This window comes from Schistocerca gregaria, chromosome 6 (genome assembly GCF_023897955.1).
Source record: "Schistocerca gregaria isolate iqSchGreg1 chromosome 6, iqSchGreg1.2, whole genome shotgun sequence".
Taxonomy (NCBI): domain Eukaryota; kingdom Metazoa; phylum Arthropoda; class Insecta; order Orthoptera; family Acrididae; genus Schistocerca; species Schistocerca gregaria.
Genome location: NC_064925.1, coordinates 482,837,301 through 482,848,004, shown reverse-complemented (window position 1 = coordinate 482,848,004; position 10,704 = coordinate 482,837,301). Strand labels below are relative to the sequence as shown.

Sequence of the window (10,704 nt, the reverse complement as noted above, 5' to 3'; positions counted from 1 at the left end):
GACACTCATTTTTTTTTTTGTGGAGGTTGGGAAATTACCCACTTACTATATCCAAAAATTCATCTAATGAGTAGAAGGAGTTACATTAAGAAATTCTTTTAATTTCCTTTTAAATGTTATATGGCTATCTGCCGCCCTTTGGAGCTATTAGGTAAGTGACCAAAGACTTTTGTGGCAGCATAATTTACCCCCTTCTGTGCCAAAGTTAGATTTAACCTTGAGTAGGAAGATCATCCTTTCTCCTAGTGTTGTAGCCATGTACACGGCTATTACTTTTGAATTCGTTCGGATTGTTAATAACAAATTTCGTAAGTGAATATATTTATTGTGAGGCTACAGTGAAAATTTCTAGCTCTTTAAATAAGTGTCTGCAGGATGATCTTGGATGAGCTCCAGCAATTATTCTGATTACAAGCTTTTGTGCAATGAACACTCTTTTACTCAATGATGAGTTACCCCAGAATATGAAGCCAAACGAAAGCAGAGAATGAAAACAGGTGTGGTAAGCTAATTTACTCAGATGAATATCGCCAAAATTTGCTATGAACCTAATAAATGTCTTGAGAAGAAGCCCTAATATGTGATAGAATGAGAAGAATCCTCTCTTTTGTACTTCTCATCAATTAACAGACAATGATCATTGATATCTCTTCAACAGTAATTAGATCTATTCATCTAATCCTCCATACTCAAATGTAACAGCACATTTCAAAAGTTTCAATTTTCTTTGTCTGAAAAGTACTGGGTTGTCGCAATTAAAGTGCAGCTACTCACAGAGGTCCACTTTGGGCTATAGTTATTGTATGACACTGAAACTTGGCAGACATTCCAATGCACTAATGCAGAATGATTTATGCTGGAATAAAATTAGTGCCATGTTTCGCCAACAAATGGAAATCTGGGTCTCTGAATGCAAGAAAGACATATAGAAATGTTTTCATTTGTAATGGATTAGTGGTAGGGCGTGGGCAGAAATGGTCACACAAATGAGAAAGTCATAATATTGATATTATTGGTTCAAATGGCTCTGAGCACTATGGGACTCAACTGCTGTGGTCATCAGTCCCCTAGAACTTAGAACTACTTAAACCTAACTAACCTAAGGACATCACACACATCCATGCCCGAGGCAGGATTTGAACCTGCGACCGTAGCAGTCGCACGGTTCTGGACTTCGCGCCTAGAACCACGAGACCACATGCGGCCGGCTGATATTATTGTCAACTGGTGTTTACACAGTTTATTCTATATGAGTACCTAAAGATAATAAAGATAAAAATATTATGAATTTAATTTCGGTTTTTATATTTTTGGCTGAATAAATTTGGTTTATGAAAAATAAATTTATTTGCTTAAATAATAAAACTATAATTAATCTTAGATACACCAACAAGATGCTGTATGGCGCCACATTTGCAACCTGTAGGGCAAAATTGGAACTAATTTTTTCCAGTGTAAATCAGCTCTGCAGTAATACATTAGCATGTCTATCAAGTTTCAGCACCATACGATAATTACAGGCCTCTCTGGATTGGCATTAGTAGTGCACTGTAGTAAAAGCCACTACTACATTGTACAAGCTGCACTTTCATATGAGGCTACAATCCAAGAAAATAAATGTAGAAAATACTTGCTGACACTTAGATTTATATTAGATGTTCTTGTACATTACTGATCAGTAAAACAGCCATTCCTTTAAGACACAAAAGAAGGAAATTTCACTTATTGTGCATATATTCTGAGGTGGCAAAAGTCAGGGGATACCTCCTAATATCATGTCAGGCCTTCTTTTGCCCAGCATAGTGCAGCAGTTCAATGTGGCATGAATTCAACATGTCAGTGGAAGTCATCTTGAGAAATATTGAGCCATGCTGCCTCTATAGCCATCCATAATTGAGAAACTGTTGCTTGTGCAGGATGATGTGCATGAACTCATCCCTCAATTATATCCCATAAATGTTTGATGGGATCCATTTTGGGTGATCATAGTGACCAGATCATTCACACGAATTGTCCAGAATGTTCTTCAAGTCGGTCACAAACAATTGTGGCCTGGTGACATGGCACAAAGACATCCATAAAAATTCCATTGCAATTGCCTCCAAGTAGCTGAGCAAAACATTTTCACTCAATGATTGGTTCATTTCCATCAGAAGGTCCAGTCCATTCTATGTAAACACAGGTCACACTGATATGGATCAGCTTGCCGACTGCATTGTTGCAAACTTGCATCCATGGCTTCATGGAGTCTGCGCAACACTGGAACCCTACAATCAGCTCTTACAACCGAAATCAGGTGTCATCTGACCATGTCATTATACTCCAGTAGGGTCCAACCAATATGGCCACGAGCCCAGAAGTGTCACTGAAGGTGATGTCGTGCTGTTAACAAAGACACTTGCACCGGTCATCTGTTGCCATAGCCCATTAACACCAAATTTCACCACACTGTCCAAATGGATAAGTTTCCCATGGATCCCACATTGATTTTTGTTATGCTGGTCAAACCTATTTAAATGATATCGATATGTGGTTAGCTTTGTATACATATCTTTGACTGTGTTTTACATCTTTGTCCCAACATGCTGCTTCCCAGTTGTTCCCCGTTCGTTTACTTGTGTGTGTAAGCTAATATGTAGCGAAGTGTATCAATGTGAACTGTTACAATAAATTATATAATGTGCAGAAGTTTATCATGTTCCCAATATCCATGGAACCTTAACAAGTTATGGGCTAGATACGTAGATAACCAATCATTAAAAGTATCAGAAATCTCTGTTTAAAACCCACGTGTCATGTTTCAAAGTCCAGTGTGCCATTATTCACAAAGAACAATTGTTCAAGTCAACAAATATGATGACGAATTATCTAATTAATGTGCCGCAGCTAAAAGGAAGGAGAACTATGGAGATTGAGTATTCGCTACCAAAAATTTGCTTGCTCTTGAAGGATTAGCGAGGTGTGTCTCAGAAGTAGTTTCATCAGAAGATTCAAAGGTAAAAGCTAAGATAATTCTAATGATTGATCCATCTTTATATGTGCAGATAAGAGAAGCAAAAATGACAGTGGACTTCTGGAAGAAAATGAAATCAATGTGTGATGACTCTGGTTTTGCGAGAAAAATAAATTTATTGAGATCACTGATACCAACAGTCTAGGAAAATGTGATTCAGTGACAAGCCATGTAAACCAGATAGTAGATAATGGTCAGAAATTACATGGAACAGGTTTTTCTATTAATGATGAATGGATTGGTTTGTTATTGCTAGCACGATACCAGAAAAATATTCTCCCATGATAATGGCAATTGAGCTCTCAGGAATTCCAGTCACAATGGACCCAATCAAAAGTAAGTTTCTTGACATGGAAGAAGAGGTCACCATGACTGATAGTGATTTTAGGGCCAAAAGTTGGCAAAGTAAACCAAAGTTTCCACATCAAAATGGAAATACAGTGGGAAGCCAAAATAGGAAGGACAGTGTTTGCTATAAATGCAAGAAACCAGGACATTTCAAAAGTAACTACCCTAACAGTGAAAATGATACAAAACAAGACAAAACTTCAAATGTTTTCAGAGCAGTATTTATAAGAGGCTCTTTTGACAGAAGTGATTGGTATTATGATTCAGGTGCTAGTGTGCATCTCACAGCAAATGAAGAATGGATAAAAAACAAAGTGAATGATGTTAACATTTATAAGATGATGGCTGCAAATCAGACAGAAAACCCAGTGTTGTGCTCTGGACAAGTTGATTTAACAAGAGTGGTCAGGAAGACCTTTTTTGATATTACTGTAAGAAATGTTATGTGTGCTCCAGAACTAACTACAGATTTGCTCTCTGTGAGCAGGTTGATTGAACAAGGAAATTTTGTTAAATTTAATAGTGATCAGTGCAACATTTGTAACAAGCATAAGTAACTAGTTGCAACATCAGATCAGATTAATGTTGTGTACAAGCTAAACATTGACAGAAGAAGTGATTTTTGGGGAATGATCACAGTATCTGATTGCATATAGGATTAGGTCTCCTAAATGCAAAGGATCTTATTAAAATGAACAATGGTGTTCTAGAAGGAATGGTATGTGAAGACATCAGCATCAACATTAGCAAGCAAAACTGTGTAGCATGCAATGAAGGCAAATGAACAAGACAACCTTTTCCACTAGGAGGCATTAGAGCCTCTAAACCACTTGAAGTAGTACATGCAGACCTGTGTTGACCAATGGAGGTTAGGTCATTAGGCGGTGCAAAGCATTTTTTCATTTTGGAAGGTGATTACACCAGAATGGGATTTGTGTATTTTCTGAAGACAAAGAACGAGACTTCAGAAAAAGTTCAATAACTTCAGAAAATGGTGGAGAATCAGTAAGAAAGGAAAATCAAAACAGTAAGAACAGATAACGGAAAAGAATTCTGTTGTGTGAATTTTGACAGTTTGTTGAAAAAACATGGTATTATACATCAGTTATCCAACAGCTATACACCAGAACAAAATGGTTTCGCAGAAAGGTTATACAGAACTGTTGTAGAAAAGCCAAAATGTCTACTATTTCATAGCAAACTTGGAAAAAGATTTTGGGGTGAAGCAGTTAATAGTGCAGAATACTTGTGAAACAGGTCAGTGAGTTCAAGTTTAGGGAATAAAACACCGTATGAACTATGGACAGGCAAGAAGCCCAACATTGATCATCTCCAAATAATTGGAGGCAAGGTCATGATGTATGTTCACAAAGTCAAGAGATCAAAATGGGATAAAAAGGCAAAAGAAATGATATTAGAGGGATACAGCAGTACTACAAAAGGCTATAGACTCTATGACCCTGAAGCTGAGATGCGACTATAATGGAAAATGCAAGTGATGCATAAACTGAAATAAAGAATTGTGAAGAAACCACCACTTCAGTGGGGGATGATGAAGAAAATGAGAAGTCTGATACTGCATTAAAAGAGGACTTACATGATGTCTCAAAAGCAGCAGTCACATCAGAGAAAGAAACTGATGATAAAAAATGTGTTATGCAAGAAGGTAAAGTGAAAAATATCAGAAGATCACAAAGGCAGCGCAAACGAAATAAGAGATTTGATGATTACGAGGTTTATTTTTCTGCTGACTTTCGTGCTACCTTTCCCCACTCGCGCTAACGGCTACACCTCGATGCGCCCTACTCGTCCGAAGACTCAGCACCAGGATGTTAACCAATCTCATGTGCAGTTCTCAGTTTCTTCCATCACTGATGGAATGACACACAAGATAGTTACCACTGCCGGCCCTCCTGTTAGGCATAAGGTCCGAGACCTCAACCCTATCAAGCTGCGTGCGGCCCAGCAGTAGATTAATGAACTTTTGGCGGCAGGTGTTCTGCAATCTTCAGATAACAACTGGTCTTCACCAATCCAACTCGTCCACGGATCTTTTCAAACGCGTGGCGACTGCAGATGCTTAATTGCTCATACCGTCATGGACAATTACCCAGTGCCGAACATCAATGACTTCACTCGTATGTTATCGGGCGCCACAATTTTCAGTTATATTGACTGTAAACTCGCCTACCACCAGATTCCCATGGCACCAGAAGCCATTCCTAAGACGACTATTATCACGCCGCTCGGTTTATTCCAATACCACTTCATGCTGTTCGGCCTAATTAATTTGTATGGTCTAAATCTCCCAATTGGCATTGATACTATCTCTTTGAAATCATTCCATGTCTTTTCTATGCTTACTTGTTCAGATCAGGAGTGAAGACTGTCTCTTAAAAAGCTTTAAGAACGTTTTTATCAGATTTTTTTAAACAGATATACTTTGCGTTTCACTATGATGGTTGAAGGTATTACGATATTCATCCTAGCATCAACTGCATTGTGGTCGCTAATCCCTGTATTTGTCATGAGATTCAGTATTTGTCCAGGATTATGTGTTGCTAAGAGGTCAAGTATGCTTTCGGAAACATTTACGCTTTGAGTGGGCTCAGGAACTAATTGTTCAAAATAATTTTCTGACAAAGCATTTAGTACAATTTCGGATGACGTTTTATGCTTGCCACTGGCCTTAAAAGTTTAGTTTTTCGAGCACATTGAGGGTAGATTGAAGTGGCCACCGGCTATAATTGTATGAGTGGGGTACCTATTTGAAAGGAATCTCAATTTTTCTTTGAACTGTTCAGCATCTATATCTTCTGTGTCAGGGGGATCAGAAAATCGATACAATTAATAGTTCAGACCGATTGTCAAGTATAACCTCTACCCACACTATTTCTGCAGGAACTACCTGCTTCAATTTCACTACAACGTAAATTACTTCTGACAGCAATAAATACTCCACCACCAACTGTTTTTAATCTATCTAATCTATCCTTTCTGAACACTGTTAGATTGTTGCTGTGCAGGGTAGCTGTGCGGTTTAAGGCGCCTTGCCATGGTTTGCATGGCTGCCCCCCCATCGGAGGTTCGAGTCCTCCCTTGGGCATGGGTGTGTGTGTTGTCCTTAGCGTAAGTTAGTTTAAGTTCTATTAAGTAGCGTGTGAGCCTAGGGACCTCAGCAGTTTGGTCCCATAGAACTTACCACAAATTTCCAATTTTTGTTAGATTGTTTGAAAAAATTTTGGCTGAACTTATTTCTGGCTTTAGCCAGTTTTCTGTACCTATAACTATTTGATCTTCAGTGCTGTCTATTAGGACTTGGAGCTCTGGTGCTTTTCCAACACAGCTATGACAATTTAAGCTACAATGCCTATCGTCTCTACAACTACCTTACTGTGGTTTACCTGCCCCCTTTTATACGGGTGCCCTTTCTGTGGTTTCCTGAGATCCTCTAACCTAAAAAAAAAAATGCCCAGTCTCTTACACACAGTCTCTGCTACTTGTGTAGCCACTTCATGTGTGTAGTGGACTCCTGACCTATTAAGCGGAACCCGGAAACCCACCACCTAATGATGCAAGTCAAGGAATCTGCAGCCTACACAGTCACAAATCTGCCTGAGCCTCTGATTCAGACCCTCCACTCAGCTCTGTGCCAAAGGACCACAGTCGGTTCAGTCGATGATGCTGCAGATGGTGAGCCCCGCCTTAATCTCACAAGCAAGACCAGCAGTCTTTACCGTTTCCACTAGCCGCCCACACAAAACGAGAGAGAATCTCCTCTGATACAAAGCAGCACACATCATTGGTACTGACACGAGCCACTACCTGCAGTTGGCAGCATCCTATACTCTTCACGGCATCTGGATGCACCCTTCCCACATCAGGAATGACTCCCCCCAGTATGCAGACGAAGTGCACACTGGCTTCCTTCGCCTCCTTGGCAGCCATATTCCTAATGGTCCCCATTACAAGCCTAATGTTGGAGCTCCCAACTACTGGTGAACCCACCCTCTGTGGATGCCCAGACCTGGAACAGGGTGGACGACTGCATCCGGCTTAGAGACTTCATCAGCCACATATAATGCCATAAACCTGTTTGTCAAAGGAACTGAGGAGGCCCTATGATCGGCCCCTCGGAAAGTCTTTCACTGACTGCCAGACTCTGGAATGATCTTCCAATCGACCATGAGTGAGGGACAACCTCAGTGCAGGCAGTACCCGGGGCGGCCACAACAGTGGACCGATCGGGGGACATGTGTGACGTGCTCAACGTCCCTCACATCCCAGTGCCCGAACCCCCGTAGTGATGCCCCTTGGCAGCACCCTCAAGGTGTGTGACAGAGGCCGACACAGTGTGGAGCTGTGAGCGAAGAGTCACCAACTCAGCTGGCATCTGTACACAGCAATCACAGTTCCTATTCATTACTGAAGTCGGTCCTGTTTGAATCTCATAAAAATATGTAACAAACAAACGGTGTACTCAGTTTATTAGCAGCAGGAATTCGAAGTGCTCTCTCACTGACATTCTAACCAACACTGAGCTACACTAACCAAAACAAACAAAAGCCTGTACGATAGGAAAGTTGATAACAATGATGGTACTGTGTGCTACACTGTTATTAAAGTAAAAGGTTGTGCCTAGTAAGCACTCAAACACCTAACAAATTACAAAAATAAACTAGTAACTACACAGGTATTGGTAAATAAGTTGCTCCTGTTGGAAGCTCATAAAAATATATAACAAATGAACGGTGTACTCACCTTCTTAGCACCAGGAACATAAGGTGCTCTGTCACTGACATCTATCTGACACTGAGCTACACTAAGTAAAACATACAAAAGCCCCTGTATGATATGAGTTCGATGTAGGGGTCAATGCCTAGTGCTGAGCCTCTATCACTATAATGAATGTGATCTGACAATATTCATTCTTCTGTGAGCCTCTGCACAAGGCTAAAATTGGCTCTGATAACTATGGGACTTAACAACTATGGTCATCAGTCCTGTAGAACTTAAAACTACTTAAACCTAACTAACCTAAGGACATCACACAACACCCAGCCATCACGAGGCAGAGAAAATCCCTGACCCCGCTGGGAATCGAACCCGGGAGCGGGAAGTGAGAACGCTACCCCACGACCACGAGATGCGGGCCTCAGCACAAGGGTACGTCCATTGTGATGCTACATACAGAACCAGGACTAGTCTTGAATCGATGGCATGGCACTCTCATGTTTCCAGCGTTGTCATTGGGCCCACCACTGTTGCTGGAATTATCTCTGCTGTTCGGAGGGAAGTTCAAACAATGATTGCTGTGATGGCAGTCTGTGGTTCTCAAGATGCAGTCTCAGTGTCCACATGGATACTTGTCCTCCTTCAATACAGCTCATTTCGTGACTGAAAACATGTGACATAACTGTACAATGATGCGTGACCTCTTAGGCGCTAGTCATTGGATCTTGCCTGGCATCATATATGACCCTCCTGAATCCTTTGATTCCATATTCGTGTGACACTTGTAATATCCAAACAAATGTGAGCAGCACTATTGTGGAACAGTGAACCGCAATTTCGATATGCCACGATAACGTGGCTGTCAGGCTCCTACATGAGCAATTAAATGTTTCTCCTTCTTACAAAAGGCCTGGCAAAATCTTATAACAACCAACCAATACCCAAATACTGTTTATGAATAAGAGACCCGCTGTGCAACATCTCGCTATGCCCCCAGAACAAGAAATATGTTGGTGTCATGTCCAGTGACTGAGCCGCTCATGGAACAGGGCCACGATGACCAACCTATTGTAGTTCTAACTAGCCACGAAAGACCACATAATCCTCGAAATTTTTTCGCCCTTCCCTTCTTTTCCTAGTACTGTAGCTGAGTCAGCATAATTTGATCCCTGACAGTTGCATTGGGCTGGGCGTGGCAGCTTCGCGGAATGAACTCAACCATTAACGCAATATGGTTTTGTAAACATCGGTATAGTAATGCCTAAGTGATGTCAAGAACTAAGTGATGTAATTGTAAATGATGCTTTTCACAAAATTATTAAGTGGTTCTCAGCAAACGGACTCTCTTTAAATTTTGATAAAACACAGTATATACAGTTCCGTACAGTAAATGGCACAACTCCATTAATAAATATAGACTTTCAGCAGAAGTCTGTAGCTAAGGTACAATTTTCAAAATTTTTAGGTGTGGCCATTGATGAGAGGTTAAACTGGAAGCAACACATTGATGGTCTGCTGAAACGTCTGAGTTCGGCTACGTATGCTATCAGGGTTATTGCAAATTTTGGTGATAAGAATCTCAGTAAATTAGCTTACTATGCTAACTTTCATTCACTGCTTTCGTATGGTATCATATTCTGGGGTAATTCATCGTTGAGTAGAAAAGTATTCATTGCTCAAAAACGTGTAATCAGAATAATTGCTGGAGTCCAGCCAAGATCATCCTGTAGACATCTATTTAAGGATCTAGGGATCCTCACAGTATATATATTCACTTATGAAATTTGTTGTTAATAATCCAGTCCAGTTCAAGAGTAATAGCAGTGTGCATAGCTATAACACCAGGAGAAAGGATGATCTTCACTATGCAGGGTTAAATCTGACTTTGGCACAGAAGGGGGTAAATTATGCTGCCACAAAAGTCTTTGGTCACCTACCAAACAGCATCAAAAGCCTGACAGATAGTCAACCAACATTTAAAAATAAATTAAAAGAATTTCTAGATGACAACTCCTTCTACTCATTGGCTGAATTTTTAGATATAAATTAAGGGAGGGAAAAAAACTAACTTAAGCATTAGTGTCATGCAATATTTTGTGTAATGTAATATCGTGTACAGACATCTTTCATTAACCTGACACGTTCCACATCATTACGAAGTGTCGTATTCATGATCTTATGGAACAAATATTAATCTAATCTAATCCTCATTGTTGTCACAGCTCTGTAGACAACTATGGTTCTCACCCGCAACCGTTAGCACTACGCATTTGGATGCTAGTAACGGCACTGTGAACTGTCAGAGACCTTCTTACATTGTCTTAGTGATCTCTACACTACCTGGAAGATGAACTTCAGCTATCTGATTGTGCCTGCCATAGATGCTCATATTTAATTTCTTGGCATACTACAACATGGCTACTAGGAAACGTCACTAGAACATGAAAAGAAAATACTTTTCGATTCCACTCCCACATCAGCCTATTACAGCACATGTTGACATAAAGTTCAAAATAAGAAATCAGTCTGCAATTGCATACAGGCTCATGGAAATCTGTTTGTCAAACTACAACATGGCGGACGATGCAAAGCACATGAATATGTAGACA

At 40.3% G+C, this 10,704-nt stretch overlaps 1 protein-coding gene across 1 annotated transcript; it reads left to right on the top strand.

The window, feature by feature from the left end:
* The first annotated feature begins 3,300 nt into the window (after positions 1-3,300).
* Positions 3,301-3,918, top strand: LOC126278917 (uncharacterized). The gene has a single exon (XM_049979192.1). The coding sequence runs from the start codon at positions 3,301-3,303 to the stop codon at positions 3,916-3,918; it is 618 nt and encodes a 205-aa protein (XP_049835149.1).
* Positions 3,919-10,704: the final 6,786 nt, after the last annotated feature.